Source organism: Lonchura striata, chromosome 5 (genome assembly GCF_046129695.1).
Source record: "Lonchura striata isolate bLonStr1 chromosome 5, bLonStr1.mat, whole genome shotgun sequence".
Classification (NCBI taxonomy): domain Eukaryota; kingdom Metazoa; phylum Chordata; class Aves; order Passeriformes; family Estrildidae; genus Lonchura; species Lonchura striata.
Genome location: NC_134607.1, coordinates 54,763,152 through 54,784,351, shown reverse-complemented (window position 1 = coordinate 54,784,351; position 21,200 = coordinate 54,763,152). Strand labels below are relative to the sequence as shown.

General features: G+C 34.7%; 1 protein-coding gene across 1 annotated transcript in view; it reads right to left on the bottom strand.

Moving 5' to 3' along the window:
- CFAP54 (cilia and flagella associated protein 54) overlaps window positions 1-21,200 on the bottom strand; it is a 101,573-nt gene that overhangs the window by 47,917 nt on the left and 32,456 nt on the right. The window contains exons 22-35 of the mRNA XM_031507516.2: window positions 19,639-19,731; window positions 17,072-17,257; window positions 15,956-16,098; window positions 13,773-13,920; window positions 12,628-12,783; window positions 10,856-10,978; window positions 8,746-8,880; window positions 8,212-8,308; window positions 5,193-5,282; window positions 4,466-4,592; window positions 3,642-3,735; window positions 2,556-2,695; window positions 722-940; window positions 184-320 (exon numbers count right to left, since the gene is read on the bottom strand). Coding sequence (XP_031363376.2) covers window positions 184-320; window positions 722-940; window positions 2,556-2,695; window positions 3,642-3,735; window positions 4,466-4,592; window positions 5,193-5,282; window positions 8,212-8,308; window positions 8,746-8,880; window positions 10,856-10,978; window positions 12,628-12,783; window positions 13,773-13,920; window positions 15,956-16,098; window positions 17,072-17,257; window positions 19,639-19,731 — 1,888 coding nt within the window. The remainder of the gene's footprint in view (window positions 1-183; window positions 321-721; window positions 941-2,555; window positions 2,696-3,641; window positions 3,736-4,465; window positions 4,593-5,192; window positions 5,283-8,211; window positions 8,309-8,745; window positions 8,881-10,855; window positions 10,979-12,627; window positions 12,784-13,772; window positions 13,921-15,955; window positions 16,099-17,071; window positions 17,258-19,638; window positions 19,732-21,200) is intronic.

Here is a 21,200-nt window from a genome sequence, read left to right as displayed (position 1 = left end):
GTATGCCAAAAAATTAGAGGACAACTGAAATCTAGAAAGGTCTTCTATTAACTTGGCATGATTTACTGTTTTTCCAAAGGTGATGTGGACTACTAATAATGGAGGTCAAGACAGACAGAAATCAAGAGAAACAAAAAGTTATGTTGAAACTGATTTCAGTTGTGCACCAATAAAAATTCTTACAGGTTTGGGTTTCAGTCACTTCTGCCTTTTCAAGGAGAGAAGGAGTTGGTTTTCCTATGTTATCCTCTACAGCTTCTCTTGCCAGTACAGTGCCAGAATTGTTGAATGAGAATATCTCAGGATCCAAAATATTGTAACTGCAGAATGGGAGGAAGAGAAGAAAACACAAAAAAAGTCCACATACAGTATCAAAATGAATTTTGATATGCATACACAAAATTCAGTTTTCTCGGAAGTGATTCCTTTCCAGCAGCTTTAGGAATAAGAAATAATGAATGATAGCCAAATGTTATAAGGAAACAAAAAATAAATTAATATAGCATATTTCAAAGTCTTCATCTCACCAATGAAGTTAGCAACCAAAACTGTGCCTGATGTCCATAGGATGAAAAATAAAATTTTTTACATAGTAACAAGTAATTTGTATTTGAAAGCTGAACTATTCATATGAATATTGTAACTCAGATCTGGCTGCAGTAACAGCAATAACACAATCATCTCTATTAATTGCAATCACTGATAGTGCAGTAAGATGTACCTGTCCAGATGCTGTGAACCACTGATTCCAATATTGCATTGCTCTTCCAGGTTCTTTTTAAATAGGTGGTAGTGTGCACCCGCCAGATAGATATTCATCTGAGACCTCCAGGGCATCTCTTCAAGACACATTTGGCAAAACTGATTTCGGGTTACATACTTACTCAGCAGCATCACTAAGGTTTGATGAGCTAATTTCTTCAACTTATCCTTGCCTTTCCTAAACCAAAACATATGAAGTAGCAAAAAATGAAACTCTGTTTTGTTGAAGCTCTAGAAAAAAAAGTCGTGATAAAGATACACAGATATTCCATTGCATATACCCAGATTTATACATATAAGCACATAAGCATATGACATATTTATAAATAAAAGACTTTTGCTTTAATCAAGAAAAGCAATTGTACTTTCCCTCTTTAAGAGCACTTAACACACAATAAATCGTATTTTGTATTTTACCAGCTTCTATAAGATATTTGCCTTTGTACTTTAAAATGTTTAGATAATTTTGAAGTTATTTGTCACTGAATTGTACAGATTATTATTATAGCAAATACAATGTGCTTCAAAGTCAATAAAGTCAATTCAGGAGAGTCTTCTATTATACTATAAATCTGGTTTTGATTTTTGGGGGTTTTTTGGGGGTTTTTTATTGCTTTGCTTTGGTAGTTAAGCACCTCCAGTATGAACAGAACATAGTATTTCAAATCTAGATGCCTGACTTTAATTTCCAGCCAAAATTTTTTAAAGTTTCCCTGAGAGATGAAAAGATTCTGTACTACTTCACAAACATTCAATGCTATATTCAAACCAAGTATTTTTTTTTAATTAACTGTAAACTGATTCCTTTATTAATCTAAATTATTTTTCTGCTTGTTTTTCACCTTTAAAGTGTGGGCAGAATAGTATACCATATAAAATTTTGGTTATATTATACAGCAATACTATTATGCAAGGCACAAAAGAGTAGCTTACAAAAACCCAAGACATGTTTAACATCCCCTCCTCTGCTGAAAGCCAAGAAAATAATTTTAAGTAAGGGAGGGTTTTTTTCTTTCAAGGAGGAATAATAACATTTTTGGATGGTTTAGGTAAATATTTAGAAGATTATATAGAAACATTTTTTAGGTTATTTAAAACACTTCCAGAATTAGTTACATGATTGCTTATATGCAAATATTTATAGTTTCCTATTTGCTAATTACTGAAATAGTGAGACCAAAGGACCAAATTATGAATACTACACATTCTTTTAGGTCAGAAGGTAATGTTATTGGCAAGTTAACCAAATATAAACAAATATCTGCCAAAAGAAGAGGTGAATAATTTTTTTTTTTTTTAATCAAAAAACAGTTTTCTGGAAGCTACAGAACAGATAGTCCAAAAAGACTAGCACAAGGACCACAAAAATCATTCTGAAACCATTACTACTAGTATTATTAAATTATTTATTTTTATTAACTTTATCAAATTTTTATTAACTTTGTATCAGATAAACTCCCCAACACAGTTTGAAAAGCATTATTATACACATAATATCAGTGTTTTTCCACCTTGATAGATCAATATGCTTAAGCTAACACAACTGAAATACAATCTTTGATTATCAATACAAAGACTTGAAATCGTTAACAGCTATTAAATAGAAATGCAACAGATTTTGTTTCCTTGACTGGAAATTAATTTTATACTAAACTATATCAGAAAAATGAGAAGGCTGTGCAGAAATTAGTCTCTTTGATAGAATACAAAAATTAAAATACACACTTAATTGTAAACTAAATTTCAGTCAAAATTTTTTTCTGTATATGAGCCTGACAACTGTGTTCATTTACTTTTGTGTTTCTGGAGAATTCATTGCATCTGGATTTTTCATTAAATACTCTCTGAGAGGTCCTTTCTTAGTCACATCTTTTTTTGTTGGTTTCTTTAAAGGTGATGTCTTTGGTTTCTTTGAAGGTGAGGTATTCTTCCCCTTTAAAAAAAAGTCTTGCATCAAAATCTTAAATATACTTCAAAAATTATTTATACCTCCATTATCAATTACTTTAGTTATAGAGCAGTTTGGCTTACACAGGAACAGAGCATTAAAAAAAATCCTGGAAATGGTCGCCAAAATAAGACTGCAAAATAAATACTTAAGAATTCCAGAAAACTTCACCATTTTTCTGGAAAGTACACATCAAATGCCTGACACAAAGAAGCCAGCCAGGTCTCTAAACATTTTCTTTCATATACCAGTGTTTTCATCACAGAAATAATGATAGTTCTTCTCCTAATATTATAAACAGTAAAACTTTGCAATGCAAAAACTGAGATAGAAAAACCCTTTTCCTAATCTATCTCAGATGCTAGCAGTATTTCAACATTAGTAGAGGACTACGAGGGAGAAAACTCTACCTCCAAAATAATACAAATCCATTAATATTATTTGTATCTTCCAGTAACAATAAAAACTTACTTTAAATTAATTCTGAACAAAAAGCCTTTACTGTGCAATTAGAACATTGCACATGCATTAACCATGAACAACTACTCACAAAAAGCCTTAAATACGTATGGTACAAAAAGACCTGAGCCGATCTACTTTTCTGAATGTGATGGTACCCAAGACATTTCCCATTACCACCATGTTATTTTCAAGGGAGTAAGGAAAGGCAAGTTTCTTCTGATTTTGGAATGCCTTATTCTGACTCATCTCAAATTCTCATAATGGGTCTTTCAGATGAATCCCACACCAGCTTTTCTTCCTGGTTTTAGGAGTGAACAGGTCAGCTGAGGACTAGAGCTTGTATTCCAAATTTTAGGAACTGTGGACATCTCTAGATGAGATTTTTATGAGACAATTTTTGAAAATTAATTTTGCTCTTATGGTATTGCTACCCAGTAAAAACACACAACTCCTTAAAAATAAAACTCACTTTCTGAACTCCTGCAGCACGTGTGCTTTCTCGCAGAGTGAGAGATCTTGCTTGTGTTGAAATTCCCTCAGCACCAAGGACGTTCTTGTTCCTCCTAATAAAAAATATTTTTAAAATCATCATCATCATAATCATCATGTTAAACTTCTTTCATAGTAAAAGGATATCTTTGGGAAGATATAGAGAACATCACACAATTCCTATTTCATTTGCAGTTTTAAATTCAAAAGACTTTGTTTTCCTCATCCTCTTCAGAAAACAGGAAGTGTTAATTTTCAAGGTTTATTATAGAAATCTGAATTTGTGAGTAACAACTACATCACCTTCCTAATGCCTAGGAAAATAAAATAGTTTTCTTCATTACCCAAATTATACTACAGAATTTTGCAAAAAATTTCTTCACATCCTATTGTTTTGGTCTCTTGTAACCACAATTTCTGTTCCCTAAAATATACATCTCATTTTCACTGATTATTTGCCTGTCATATTTTAGAAATACTGATGTGCTTTTTTAAAAATGGAATTCTCTCAGGTAAGTGTCTACGATTTGGCTCCATTTATCTTTTTCCCATAGAATTTTTTTACACTATAGTAGGCCCTGATCAGTTTGCTTTTGGTTTAACCCATCATACACTCCCAAGTTATGCTATCACCCTGTAATAATAGCTGTGTAATCCCCTGTGTTCATGGAACTTTTGCAGACTAGGAGTCGTGGAATTTACTACTGATGGGTCTTCTGATGGGTAAAACTTAGTTTCTTTCGTAACTGTGACTCTCATGAGCATAAGTAGTAGTTTTTCACTACTACTGTAACAGAGATCTACCTTTTCAAGTCATCTTCAACACCCTCTGCCCACTCCAGAACACACTGAAACTTCTCTTCATTCAGGACTTTGTGCAAAAGTTGAACAAAGAACTCAAGGAAACGTTTTTGCCCTCTGAATTTAAGCACTGCAATAAAGTAACAAATTACACAGGTGTTTATGCTGTAACAGAATTCTGAATTCAGCTAGAATTACAGTTTTTTTATGCCTTAAAGCACTTATTTATGTCATAATGTATACTCGTAGTGACACTAAAATCAGAGATACACAATGGCAGTTGTTAAGTGCTTTTTTGTGATTGGGCATCCAAAATCACAAGCTCACTCTATTTAATACACTCCTAGAATTACAAACATTAGAGACAGATTTCTGTGAATTCCTCTTCGAGTGAAAAAATTTATGTGGAAATGGGGTATCGCAATTTTAAAAGAACACGCCACACAAAGAGAATATTTGGAAATGTGGCACATTTTTTTAATTTACTTGTTTCTAAGATTATTAGAAAACAAGCATTATTAAATTTAAAATATTTATATCTAGCATCAATACCCCAAATAATTGGTCGCATTCACTTTTCAATGTGTTTATACTGAGAACGTCTTATATGCTATGTTTCACTAGATTTTGTATATTTGAGAACCAAATGAAGGTAACATTCCCAAGAGCTTATTCCAAGCAAGAATGAGATTGCTTTAGTGGCAACTTTCTGAAGTAAAGGAGCCCTTACAATTAGTATAAGCACGCTCTGACGTCCAACATGAAATTACAGGGTAGAGGAACAAAGGCGATTCCTTTCCTGTAAGCTGCGTTCCAGGACCTGCATCAACAACCAAATGAAATCCATTATGAAAAGCAGTGAGAATATACAACAAAAACACCACCTATAACTGACAAAAAAATCCTTCTCTAGCACAGAGGTTGCTTTTAAATCTCTCACTGTCATCCAGAGAGAAATTCAAATGCTTGCTCTTTTCTTCTAGTGTTAGTAGCTGTACAATTTAAGTAAGAGCTTACAGATGGGGACTGATGAACTTACAGCTACTAGACTAATACAGAGGATGTCTGGAGTTCATCAGAGTTCTAACAAAGAGCCATGAAAATCACATGTGGACAAGAATGTGCAGAAAGGACATGTCAAAAATTTATTTAAGTCTATACAGCAAGAACTCATCTCATGATACTGCTATTGACTAATACTTACATTCATAGTCTACATATGGATAATGTAAGTAAGTAGAGAAATTTTTTTTCTTAAGCTAAATATTTACAAAAATATATGTACAGAAATGCATTTATATTCTATAAATAATATACTTTATATAGAATACACAGATATGAATAGCATACAGAATATATAGGACAATAACTTGGATTCAAACTTCTGGTTAATGCTTCTGGTCAAACTTAATGCTGTTAAACACAACAGCATTACCAGCTGATGAGCACCAAAACAATATTACATATACTACTTGTTATTTTTCCTTAATACAGAAAAACAGCCTACAAATTTTTTGCTTTGACAACTCCTGTGGTTGAAAAACATCAATGCAGCAAATCCCTGAAAAAAATCAGGATTAAAAATGCACTCTGGAACCAGTTGTAATTGTGGCTCAATAGCTACAACCTCCAGTGAGAGCAGTCAGTTTAGGTCTGTTGAATGCAATTAATACCCAATTAAGTAGGACAGCCAGCAAGAAAAGCAGACTTTTTAAAATTTTCTTTTTAGGACACCCTTTTTTAGTACTCTCTTCAATTTGACAAGTTCAAAAATACATTGCTCCAAATAAGAACTTTCACAAAGAAAAATATGTCCCAAAATTAATGGGAAAAGATTTGAAATTTCACAACTTAAATTGCACTGTGTGTGAAATATTTTGTTTTTCTCTTCTTTTGAATAAGCAGATTCAGCTCTTCTCCATTTTTCTTGTAGACTATCATCAATGGAATGCTAAGTGTTGATCCAATTATAAAGATTTCCTCTGACAAGGCTTTTTCCAAAACATTTTTAACAGCATGCCATACAGGTATGAACATTGCCCTAAACCATTAATACATATTCATGAGGACAGCTGTAAGCTTTGCATGGCCACACCAAAAGGCTTCTTCTCAATTTGTATCCTGAAACTATTGACAAATAGGCTTTTTCAACAACAGAGCAGACTTTAGTGATCAATTATTTGCCAGCTACTGAAAATGTGGGGTTTTTCTAACTGATCAATCCATTAATTTAACTTTCTATTAAGTAATGAACATGATTGTCAATTAACTTATAGAATTCTTTTCTTTTGTGACTTGCTCTGCAGGAATGTAGGCATCAATGTGAGCAAAAATCAAGGATTATTGCACAGATTAATGGAATTTTTCCATCACCCTTATCCTATTTTCCACAAGAATGCTTTCTCTTCTGAACAAATGCATATACAGTGGTGATGGATGATAAGTAGAACAAGAGGGGTGTGGTCTTGCAGCAAAGGCCAGTTGCATCCTGGGCTATACTAGAGACAGCATGGCCAGCAGGTCAGGGGACACGACTATTGCCATCTATTCAGCACTTGTGAAACCACATCTGTTTTACTGTGCCTGGGTTTGGGCACTGTCATTTCAAGACACCGACATAGCAGAGTAAGTCAAGAGAAGGACAGCCAAGATAAGGAGCTATAGTGCATGAAGAGGCTGAGGGAACTGGGTTTATTCCGTCATAGGAAAAGAAGGCTTAGAGGAATCAACACCTACTTAACAGGAGGAATACAGAATGTGGAGACAGACTGTCCTCACTGATAGCACAACAGGCAATTGAAACAAGCCAGAAATAAGAAAATACCAAACACATATAAAGAAAACCTCTCTAACCATAAGAGTGATTAGCTATCAGAACAGGTTGCCTATAAAGGTTATGAAATCTCTTTCTTCAGAAAGCTTCAAAACTTGGCTGGACAAGCCTCAGAGCAACCTGAGCTAATTGTACCCATTTTGAGAAGGGGGTTGGAATAAATACCTTCCAGAAATGCCTTCCAATCTATACTACTCTACAATTCTATCCAGGCTCCAAGGAGTACAAGATGCCATGTAAATATAATGGGAAAAAATAAGTGGCATCTCTGAGATTAAGTTCTAACTAAATTTTCTTTATAATTCTTACTTAATTCATCTAACTTTGGCAGGATTATTAGCCAGAAAATTCTTGTGCTTGATCCAGACTCCAAGATAATTTAAAATACGTTTATTCATTCCTGAGTTAAAATGTCATTAAATACTGATATGCACACAATTCCCTCACAAGAGAGAGTTTTCTCCACTAAAATTTCCTGCAGTGGTCATTACTACTAGCATTGGTGGGGTATTAAGACAAGCTATAAATGGACAGTCATAAATGGACAACTATAAATGGACAAATGGACAGCTATAACTGGTCTTTGCCACTGCATTTTCTGATTTAAGAAGATAAAGGAAACCTAAATAACATGGAATTCAATTTAAACAGATTGGGAGAACATAAATATTTGTAGAACTGTTCACAAAGGAATATTCCTTTGAAAGAAGAAATTAGTGTTCCAGTGGAAATTACAAAAATATGAATACACACATCTCTACCAGGTGATCATTACCAAGATCATTATTACTTTGGTTGAGTCATCATGGAAGATATAAGAAATAAATATAAATGTAGTTTTTTTACAAACAAATCATAGAAAACTCCATAGACAAAGATAAGACAATTTATTGTTTTGTTTCAACAATACACCCACCTGGTTCTGTCAGTTTGAGGAGACTTGATTCAAGAGTATTTAGATTTTCTGCTGCTTTTGCCATTGCAGCTAAATGGGATGACCTTGAGGAACGTCTCTGAAATATTAAATACTTTGTTATGAAAGCTTAGCTTCAACTTAACTAAAACCAGCTTGTCAATAGTGGAATTTAGCTTAGATCACAAGTCTTCTAAATCTATATCTTATAATTTCATCAATATTGTATCATTTTTCTTTTCTGATGAAATTAAAGTTACGTTCATTAGTTTTTTAGCACAGCATATTTTGTCAAACATGGGGACTCCCTATCTCTGGAGATGTTCAAGACTGGGCTGAATGGGGCACTAAGAAACCCGGTCAAGTGGAAGGTGTCCCTGCCCTCCAAGGCTGGAGGTTGGAGATCGATTATCTTTAAGATCCTTTCCAACTCAAACCATTCTATGATTCTAGAACAAAAAAAATAATAAATCTTGTCTTCAAATAATAGAATACAGAATTTAGAGAAAAAGCAAAACCTAGAACAGCTACTTTTACCTTTTTGCCAGTGAGTGTTTCTTCAGTTTTCACACCTCCTGACTGGCCAGGTGAAACTCCTGGTGGGATCAACAATTTTTTCCCATAGTTAATGATAACTGCTGAAAGTTCATACTCTTTCCATGAATGTAGTACCTATAAAAGAATAATCTGTTATACAATTTTTGTTTACATATGTAATATTTCATTACTGTCTACTTATAATTGTCAAAATGTATTAATATTACAAATAGAAATTAATTACTCAATATGCAACTTTCTTTTAATAAAAAAAAAACAGGACTATAGACATGTAAAATAATTGGAATTGTAGATATGTTATCTATGGGTTCTACTTCTACTTAGCCTATCCCTCAGAGAATAGAAAGATTTACCCAGAAGTATCTATTGCTGTGATTGACACTCCCTGTGCTCAGGCAGTACTGCTATCAAAGAACATAAAGGGTAACTAAATGATCCTCATTTGCTTCTCTGGTATCAAGCACACATTTTAAAATCCCAACTGTATTAGTGAAAGGACCGGTGAAATTTATTTTTAATTCACAAAATTTATACATTAACAGCACAGTGAATGTTTTTCAATGGCTTTATGTTCCTTAGATAGACATCTAAAGGCCCAAGTGCTTCTACTATGTGCAAGCTAACTTCACATTAAGATTTTTGCCTTTGTGATCCCAAGTGCATAGATTACCTTAGGATAAACACAGTACATGACCTGACTGTAAGTCAAAAGAAAAACATATACCATGCTTTAATGAGGAGCATTTTCAATTCACTCATTCTCTTTGCTATTCTGCATGCTATCCTGTTGAAATGCTATCTCTAAGGAAAAAAACCCATCAATATAAGTGGTAGTCAATTAGCTGAGGAATCTAACAGCAAACACACACTTAATCAAGGTTTCAAGGCTTCTAATAGGCTTTATTGGCCCTGATAGCATTCACCTGGGGCCTATGCCTGTGGGGCAAGGAGCTCCCTCTCAGCTCAAGTCTAAGCCCACAGTTCCTGCTGGCTGCTATATGGCAGGAATGTTGGTCTCCAGCTTGGTGCAAGTCATGCCTGGATGTGGCAATGGATCCACCAGACTGCGTATCTGGCCCATAGACCAACTCCTGAGCTTGACCTCATACTGCTCCCATCGTGATGGACCAGCTTGCTGGGCTCTCTCTGACTCTAGCCACGTCACCAGGCCTTTTCCTGATCTGTAGGCTGACTTCTCAGCTTCAAATCTGACTTGCCTCATCACCACAGATTTGCCTGATCATCTGGATGCCTGGCTGAACCTCAATACCAGGTGCTGCTCTGCCAGCCATGGCATTGCCCTTGGCTCCTGGCCTCGCAGAGCATTTTTAGGGTTATTTGATACTGATCTGGTCTTGTGAGGTTAGCACAGAGATTCAGCTCCAACAAAGACCCAGCATGGGGGAATTCCTCAAATCCTTAGCCATAGCTCAGCTTCAGTATGAGCTCTTAGTTGAGGTGCACCCAAAGCTAGAGGAAAGATGACTTTTTCAGTATCACACATTTACAAGTAACTAATTGCAGGATGTCCCTATACACGATGGATAAAATCCAGTACTGTGCTTCTCCTTATCTCACTAAATAGATTGACTATCTGAATCATAAATGTCATCTACAGATATATATTATAGTTGAAAGTCAAGGTGTTTTTATTTTCGACAGCATGCAAGACTAAACAGTATAAAGTCTCTTGTATCTAATTAGCAACTAAAACAGATATGTTAATCTGATTAAAACTACAAATATGGATTATTTGCAATAAACTCTAACTTATTTATTACATGTATGTTTTATTGAAAACAGTACTACTTTAAATATAAAATTACACAAATCACATAAAATGTAGCTCTAATAACACAGACTAATAGACTATTTTTTGAATAAATATTAAAAAGTCATAATGTCATTTTTATTAAAAATGCACTGATTCAAAGATGCTTATAAATATTTGTATGCCTTTATTATTTAAGACTGCTGGTTCTCTAAGATATCATTCTGGAGACCAACCTACTAAATCTCTCTTTTTTTCCTCAAAATTACAAGAACTATATCTCAAATTAAGCAGTAACCACAAAAATACACACCGTACCTTTGCTGTATGATATGAAGCACAAGCTATCATATGCTGAATACTCTCATAACATCCTTCCTGTCCCCTTTGCAAAGTAGCACTTGGAATTTCTTGGAGAACAGCCAAGCATTTAATGAGGATCTGTAAATACAAGGGTTAAAACAAAATTTGGAATCTGGAGCATACTTATAACTTCTATCTGTATACAGCCCATTGTATTTAATGGTAAACTTGAAAAATACATTGAAATCTCATTAATGGATAAAACATTAGCTGTATAAATGCTATTAATAAAATTTCAATTTAATCAAACTGTGTAAAATTTCAACCACAGTCTTTTGGAATAAATGACATGTTCACATAAAATCCCAGATATTAACATACAGATACATGATAGATATTTTTACTGACTTAACTAACATGGAATTCAAGAGTATTTAATTCAGTGAGATAATCCTACTGGAGGACTGTTTAAATATATATTGAGATGGTAAGAATTTCAAATGAAAAAAAAATATTCCAGTATGCTGTAAAAAATAAAATACTTCTTTCCCCAATTTTGTCCACCAGAAATGAAAAGAACATGTGGCTAAATTATTTTTCATTTTAATTAAGAAATCTGAAAGAGGAGCCATTTCCAGTGGCTAGCTGTACCTTTAGCAGGACATCACAGCCAACAGCATCTTAAGCAAGAAGCTATCTCTGTATTTAAATAGATGATTTCTTTTCCCCCTAATTATTCCTGAAAACTTCTCAGGGCCCTAAGTGTCACAGCAGTCCTTCCCTGAGCATCCTCACTTGAGATCTCCCCTCATATCCTCTGCCCAGGAGCCCAAGAGTGGCAATCAAGCTCAGGCACAAGCCTTCAGTCCCTGCCTGAGCTGTGGTGCTGCTGCGCTGGTCTTCAGTTCTTTCTCCTGGATGGACATTGGACCAGTGCTGTAGCCTTGTCTCCAGCCTCTGGCTTCAGTTCCTGCACCTCCTGACTTTTTCTCCTGGATGGACCCTGGGCCAGCCCAATAACCTCACGTTCTCTGGACTGTCCTGGATCCTCTTACCAGCACACTGCTCTGTCTGCCATATTCAGATGCCGCTGGCCTGTGCCTCACCTACAGTGCAGTTACCTCATCTTTCTCACAGAGTGAATATACGCTTATTGATGCTACCTAAAAAGGCTACCTAATTACAGGAAAAAGATTTGCATGTTTCTACCATATGCTTGCTGAATCTAAAAACCACATCTGCTGTTTCATAAAACATACTTCTGTTTTTGAAGAGAAGGTGCTTGCTTCTGGAAAGGAGCACATGCCTGAAAACTAGACTGCATTGTCAAAACACTGAATAGCTTTCTTTTCTTTAAGAAGAAAACAAACCTGAATATGAAGCAAACATTCTGAATTTAAAAACAAAATAAAAAGGAAAAAAAAAAACCACAGGCAAATGCTGCTTTTCTTTCTTCAAAATTGCCATCTGCAAATAACATTCAAGTAGAAATTACATTGTAGGATTAAACTGTAGATCTGCTGCAGTTTAAAATATCAACAATCACCCTAAAGAAACAATTGATACTCTACCATTACTTCACCGTATCTGAGAGCAGAATCTGTGCAGATTATACCAAATTTACATGCATTGGGGACACATAAATCTCTAAAAGGCTTTCCTTTCATCAGCTATTAAAAGTCAAAGCCTAGATATTTAGCTCTCCAACTGTACTGCCTATTATAAGTTTAATTTGAATCACTATAACTGCAGGGCCTGACAGCTGCTTTGTCTTATAATGCTCTCACCTGAACTACTGGCACTAAAATAATCTTGTGATAAATAAGTGGGGCAAGAAGACCATAACATTGCACAACAGACTGCAGGATGTAACTTGGATTGTTCAACCAGGTGCTAAGTTCCATTGCCACAGTCATTCTTTCACATTCTGCTAATCTAGCTACCTGTAAAAGAAAAACACATTTTGATTTAAATATTCATTCTGTTGCTTAAATCATTTCAGAGTGGAAGAAGACATATGTCACTGCAGTTTAAAAAGCAGGATAAGCAACAAGTAAGATAAAAGTTAAGAATTAATTTAAATTTACACCTGTTAGAAGTATACTAAAAACCACATTATTCCTGATACTAAAGGAAATTATTGCTCTTTATCTAATTGTGCCCCCTGAGTTTGCCCATATAATTTATAAATTAAGGCTGATTAATAACCTCAAACTATGCGGAGTGGAAATTTCACATGCTAGCCTCTCAGAGGTGGCAAGGGAAGGAAAAATCCTTCCTTTCCCTTCAAGTTATATGCTGCAGTCCTTGCAAGTGAGAGTTGATCTTGTAAAGTCACAGAGTAATCAACTGCTCGCATTTTTTACAAGTACTTCAGCAAAGAAAGGAATGGAATAGGAATGCAATAAAACAGAAGGCAAAGCTTAACTATCCAAATAAAAAAGAAAGGGTGGTTTTTGTCATTAACATGACATTTTTGTCATTTTTATAAAAAACTCTGAAATTAAATATTACTATATTAAAAATATGAAACCCTGTTACAAGTCACATCTTAATTAAAATGCATGTATTACATAGCATAAATGTTTAAAATTAAAAAGTCAAGGTAAATCTTAATGGGACCAAAAATAACAATTATTATACTTCTTTCTTATATTAAAGTCTACCACCACTGAAGTCAAGAAAAATCTTTTTAAGTAGGAATCTGTGGGCTTTGGATCAGGCAATAACTGATTCAGAAACCATCATTCCAGCAGGATGTAAATAATCAACAGTTTCTGAAATACTTCAGAAATAAAGGCCATGTAACCCACAGAAAATGGAGTATTCTGTAAATAGGATTAGTTGATTGCCACATCTATCTTGCAATGATGAAATAAAGCTGATGAAAAAGTAAAATCAAATCCAGTATATTATTTTAAACCACACATACTTGCTCCTTATAAAACATCTCATTGGAACAGATGGAATCACAGAAAAGTGCTCCTTCCACAACATTAATATCAGAAACAGCAAATATATTCCTCAAAAAGAGGTTCAAGGTAATAGGAGAAGTCTGAGATACAGCTTCAAAACGTAACCTATAAAATACAAAAGCAAAAGAATGGTAAAAACATGTTAATTAAGATTCAGATCTTGCATGCCTGACACTGCATTATAATAAAATGAAGTTTTAGTTTTAAAATTATGGACAAAAAGGATTACTATAATTTCTTCTAGAAATAAGAGTTACATTTAAAACTGAAAAATTTGCTTAGAATTTCTAAATTAAATGCTAAATAAATAAAAATACAACTTCTTTTGAAATTGCTATCCACTTTCTACTAATCTAAGACTTTTCCTTATTTGCATCATCTAATCCGGTGAAACTAATTTTGAACTGTCTTTGAAAACTTCAGATGCAACAGCTTATTTATTTTCCCTGTCTCCTTTTACACATTGTTCTGTATTCTGACAATGATACACGCAGTTGTGAAGTCTGTTACTAAGTATTACTAACAGGCTCCTTTTCAACACTTATGTCTTGTATTACAAGTCTCAAAAGAATCTCTTCTCTTTTGCCTGCTTTTCTGTCAAGACATTTTTTTGTTAGATTTTTTTCCCCTTTCCTGGGGACAGAGGGGCATTTGTACTTGTTGCATTTTTTTAGTATTTTTGTTACAGAAAAAAATCCTATGATTTTGAAGTACAAGCAATAAATTCCTTCTTCTCGATTGTATTTCCTGAAAGAGACTGAAACTCGAGAAGGAAGATCAAATAGACACATTCACTCACTTGACATTACCAAGATACCATACCGCCACCAGGGTTTCTGGCTGGAAACACAGGTTTCCTTTCCTTCACGCTCCCTCTGTTGTCCCTTCAGCGAATTCTATTTCTTACCTACTGCTCAGTAAAACTGGAACTGCCTGATACCGCAGCTGTGAGAATCTTCCATGTTAATTGATTAAAAAAAAAAAAAAAAAAAAAAAAAAAAAAGAAGCTTGGCCATAACCATCAGAAAAGCAAAATCCCAAAACTGCTTTGAACAGCTGCTTAAAATTCCCTGTCTTCATCTGATTTATCTGAAAATAGACTCATTATAATGTTATCTCAGCGCTGGATGTGTTAATAAAATTGCTAATGAAAAAATAGTAATGACAAAACAAACGCAGAAAACAGCACAATGACTATTCCAGCTTTGTTGCCTAGGCCAGGGATAGATTAAGAAACCCCACATAGCCATGAACTAGTATGTACAGTGATTTTATGCCAGCACCACTGCAGTCCACAGGCTGTAAATCCCAACTGCTGCCATGGCTATGGCACGTAACATCAAGACTCAGTGCATTTGTATGCCTGGTATCAGACATGTGGTGGCACTTGAAGGGCAGACACTGAAGTTGATTATTTGTATTCAGTTATGTTGGATGTTAATTCATTATAAAATCATAAATAGCTGACATGCATATAAAACTATTTCTTTTAATATTTTATGTCTATTATTTCATTTAAGTATCTTTTATTGGGGAATAAATTTAGTTTTGATGTATTTCTGAGCCTGGATCTATTGAATTTCAGTAAATGTAACTACAAAATTTCTGGCTGGGCAATGAAAACCTTCTATAATTATGGCTGAACATTTGAAATTTTTTCATAAAACAATAAATTTTAAATATCTCTAAAGCCATTTAGCATATGCAAAGATTATTGGCACATTATATAGCCACCCCAAAACAAAATTAGCAAGCATTTACCTGTTTTGGTTGGTGTTCTTGACAAACTGTTCACAACCTCTGATATCTATTGCTCTCTTAATTGGAAAGTCAAGAACCTAATGTATATGATACATTTTGCATGTGAAAATGTATCACACAAAACTAGTATCTACTTTGGAAATGTTTTACAATTATCTTAAGAAAACAGCCATTATAAAGAATTAGGTGTGTAAATATTAGCAGTGCCATAAATAACAAAAATCCTCTGCTAATTAGAAATCTTTCTTTCAGAATGTTTTTCATATGACAAGCCTGAACAAAATTCCACAACTTGGAACTCTTCTAAATAAAATGTGCACATCTATAATAAAAACATAATGATAGATAATTATTATTTTAATTTTGTTTCACCAATTACCTTTTTTCAGATATAGTCAAATTACTACTTGCAGAAATTACAGCTGCATTGGGAGGCAGTGGAGAAGAAACTGAAACAAAGTAATCCCACATTGGTGAAAATGCTGCTCTGGCTAATCTAAAATTGCCCGTCTGATAGGCTGCCTACAAAACAAAGAAACAGTGAGTTGACATGCTCATGGAATAACCAAGCCAGACAAAATTACAGGATAAATAAGGTTTCAAAACTACCCACAACACATTAATTTATAATTTCTCTAAGAATATCCTGACACAGTTGAATAAAATACATGCAGCAATAATATTAGTGTGGTTCAGATTTAGCATCAGAGAAAGCAAAGGGGGTCCTTGGCTGCTGACCAATGCTCTAACAGCCCTGTGTGGAAAACTTCACAGACATTGTGCTGCAGTACTTGAAGGCATATAAATTCATTTAGGTCCACTTTTCTTTTGCTAATACTGCAGAATGCACTTCTGCTCTGAATAGCAGGATGTAAACTAAGTAAGTAGGCATAAATTCATGTGGATACATCTTACACTGAAATATTTTAGGAAAGCTTCTAACTGTTCTCCATGATCTCTCTATATGGTTAGACAATTTCACTTTTCTCTGTGTCACAATCTGATTTAAATACCCTTTTGTAAGAGCACAGAAAATTATAATGATCTGACAACCTTTGTGGTGTTTCACAAGATACTACAAAACTAATTTCAATATGAAAATGGTTGGCTTTGATATCTGCTAAGTTCAATAACATTTTTTATTACATAATGTCTAACAAGATGATTTCTAGTACTTAGTCTCAACCACAAAAATGAAAAAAACCAGATTATTAAAAAAAAGAAGAAAGAAAGAAGTTAAATGCAGACTGTAAAACATAGAAAGGTGAGAAAATATCCAAGTCCTTTTCACTTAACCTGACACTTCTAATAATTTTGAATTAAGAATGAACTTACTTAGATATACTATTTTTATGTTAAAATTGTGATTTGTGCTTATCAAGCTTTCAGCCAGAAGTTCTCAAGCTGTTACCAGATGCAGTTTTAGATCAGCCAATGAAAACAAGTAATTACAACCAAATGAAAGTAGGTGTCCATTACCATATTCTAACCCTACCTGAGTTAGATATGCTCGAACGGTAGTAGCAGAAAGGGGTGGATAGGCAAGGATTGGCTTAGTCATTTGCCCAATGGCATCCCCAATAAGTTTTCCATCTGAAGAATATGCTGCGACAGCAAATATGTATTTCTCATTGGCATCTAACCCTTGTACTTCTAAGAGAATTTTCCCATCTGCCGGTATCTACCAATAAAAACATTTTTCTAGTTAGACTCACTGTACATACCAAAAGAAATCTCAAATTCTAAACTTTTATTATTAAACAAACTATTTAATGGTCTTGGATACAAAGTACAATCCAGGTTAATAGCACATAATATACTAGATTCTTGTATTAAATTCTTGAAAACAATGAGAAAACAATGATATGGTAGGTGAAAATAAAAGATCAGTTTTCTCTGGAATGCTGATGTGTACAGAGAGCACATAACCTAAAAGAACAGTTAAGTACCAGGACCTGATGTTTTTCTAAGGTACATATGTCCATTTGAACATTCACACAGTGATTGCCCATGCTTGCAGTCACTGAGCTGAAACACTCTGTCCCTGAGCTGTGCTTCCAGACAAAGACCATACTGCTCTCCTTCATACATGGCACCTTCTTGTATCAGATGTAGACAGAGATATCTCTGCTTCTTTTCAGCACCATTAACAGCATTTTGGAAGCTGTGAAGCAAACAACACTTTCAAGATCTTTGTTTTTGCTTCAAGTAATTGTATACCTCCACTTGAACATCATGGTTCACTCCTAAGAGGATTTTCCACCTTCCTCTCTGTGACCAAGCTGACTTACACAAGGAAGATTTAAAGACTTCAAGGGTCTTGAAACAAGAAACAAGTGACAGTGATGGAAGGATACTATGAGAATCTAGATCATCATAATGCTGCATCAGCACAATGCTCTTATTCAAACAGTCTGTCCTTCATAAGGAGACCTTTGAACAACTGAAATCCCTTGAGGATGCTGGGGCTGAATCCTGAACCAGCAGACCAGAAATAAGTGTACAGCAGTCTGCAACATCCCTTTATGATAAACTGATAGATTATTCTATCCCCAAGAACTCCAAACATTTTTAATTGAAGTCAGCAGATAGAGAATTTTTCTGCAGATCAGCATTTTGCAAAAGCATATCCTAAAGCAAACAGAAGTTCCATTGCAGAGGTGTATGGTTAACTTCAGGTCTGTGTGTCTCCAGTGCCTGTCAGAGCTAAGAGCTGGTCAGTGGCTTGGATGGACTGCAGCAAATTCACAGAAAAAACAACTGACAGTGGTTGTGAAAGTCACCTGGCAAACACTTAATTCATCTGATATGGGATGAAATATTGAAACTAACTCGCTAAACATCACAGGAAGCTCGGTTTTGTGGATTTGATGATCAGAGTATCAGGAATAACATCAAAGCCTCTATTGCCAGTACCTAGACACACCTTCTCTTCTCATACACTTTCCTTTAAGGAGAGGAGCCAGGGGAACAAAGGGTGCAGATTCCTTCTCTGTCACCAAACACAAGTCCATCAGTGTTAGTATAGTGCTTGCTTACAAAGCCAGGAAAGCCTGAAACATCAGGCAAAAGAGGTTGACATAATTTTTATGTCACAAAGCATGAGACCTGCCCTGCAAAGAACAGAACTCTTAATGAAGATTTCCAGATACAAAAATGATCACTGAGGCAATCAGTGACAGGTTAGACCACAGAAGCTGACAAGGAAATGCTGAAGCTTTCTTGCTCTTTTCTTAAATCACAAAATGCACAGTATTTGGATGGTTCATTGTTGTCATACAGGAGAACAATGCAATAGCAGGCAAGAGTGAATGAAAACCAGAATTTTCTCAGTCTGTGCAGAAACACCAGGATGTGTTTCAAAGGAAAAAAAAAAAAACTACCTAAAAATACAAAACCAAACCAAACAACAAATAAGCAAACATACAAAAAAAATCCAATAAATTAAAGGTCAAATTGTAATGAACAAATAACATAGAAGTACCAACACAGTCAACATGATCAGCCATAAGGAATTAAAGATGCATGGGATGATTCACCATACCACATGTTTACTGAATGAAAGGGAAAGAGCATGAACCTAGACTAAACTGTGTCTGAATGAGAAGGTTATTTAAAAAGTTATAGTATCATGCTAGCAGCTTTAAGTAAGGCAATGTCTTCTTTAGAAGAAATACCTGATAGAAGTTACACAATTAATAAGAATAACAAATTTTTATTTGTTTAGAATTTCTCTTTTTTTGAATTCCTGGAAAGAGTAGTGTCTGGAGCACACTCTAGAAATACTTAATATACGTTCTTTTGCTTTGGCATTTCTTAGATATTACTCAAGAAAACATACTTATAACAAGGTACAGATTTGTTTAAATCTTGATGATTTTGAGTAATTTATTTTCTTATTCAAAGAAGATTCCTGGAAGCTTTTTGGTGTAAAGATAGAAGAGTTTGTCAAAGGCTTAGCCAGTTAAATGATTTTAAAAAATGTGTCAGATAGAATGATTTGGAGTTGGAATTTTTAACAGGAAGAGAGAATTAACTAAACAAGTTTTACCTCTGTCTTACCTGTTCTCCTGAATTTTGAAGTTTATTGCTATTTAACCTTACTTTCATATTACTTCCTCCTGCTACAGAGCCCAAAATACAGTACCATGAAACCTTTAAAAAAAATGAGAACAAAATTACTTGATGCACAGTATTGTTTCCAATTTTTGCCTAATGAAGAATGTACAAATTTTGTGAAAACAGTCTCTGTAAAACCACTCAACTTACTTTGAAAAAAGTATAGTCTAACTGCACTAAAAACATCAATTAATTTACTTAGCTGGAAAACTAGATACTAGTGGCAATAAAAACAGATGATTCTCTATTATCCTAACCCCACCTTGAGTTACCTGTTGCTCAATGCTATCCCAAAGCCCAGACTCTAGAGGTCATAGATTTAAAGTCACCTAGATCCATTATTCATCCTTGATCCATTATTATCCCTGCAATGGTATTCTTCTAAAGTTGGCACTGGGTTCCTATTTAGCAAACTACTTGAGGACAGATCCTTAAAATCAGGCAAAACAAATGCAGGCATGACACCTCTTCCTTCTGTTGTGTCATCAACCCTGCTGAGGCTGCACTCGCTCTCAGTGTCTGTCATCAATGAAGGTACTAAAGAGCATCAGTCCCAAGAGTGAGCTCTAAGGGACCCCACTCATCACCATCCACTACCTGGACATAGAGCCATGGACTACAACTCTGGCTGTGTCCATCCATCAGATCCATGTCTCTTCAATCTGGAGATCAGCCATGTCATGTGGGACCATATCAAAGGCCTTACAGAAGTCTACATTGTGACATTTGTTGGTGTTCCCCTGTTGACTGTTTTTCACAAGGTGTTATTGAAATGGAGGAGACTATTTTCAGTAAATGAGCCTTAAGATCTGAAAATCTCTCCGGTATTTTGACTCCTAGTACAAGAACTATATATGTCTAATCAAATCCGAGGCACACTTTTATCCTAAGAAACTAACTAAATCTGAAGTATTCAGTTAACAACTTCTACATTAAAAAAATACCTTTCCTGTCTGCTCAACAGCTATATGTTAACTTCAGGGAAAAAAAGGTCTTCTAGACTACCTGGCCTCAAATTATAAGAATAATAATCACACTTCGCCATCTAGCGGCCCAAGATGCTGCATTCACCCTCCTATATCAAACAAAAAGAAGTTGGAACACATACTAAAAGAAATTAACTACCAAACTTTAAAGTTTGAGGTTTTTTAAAGTTTTATTTTAGATTCAGTAAGGACAAAAATGATAAACTTTTCCCTAATAAAATTATTTGAAATTTAGTAATAAAACTGCAAGAAAACTGCAGGTTATGAAACAACTGTTCACAGGAATATTCTTACCACAATTAATAAGATTTGAGTTTCTATGGGGTGATACACATGATTATTTTGAAGAAGCTTGCAAAATCACTATGAAAATTTCTTTCTCCATAAAACTGAAGCTAATGAATTTTTCATACTTCAGCCTGTTTGAATCCTTTCCGGACATGGGATGGAGAATAAGGTGATTTAGAACAGTCAGAAGGGATTTACTAAGGGAAAATCAGGGCTGACCACCATGACTGG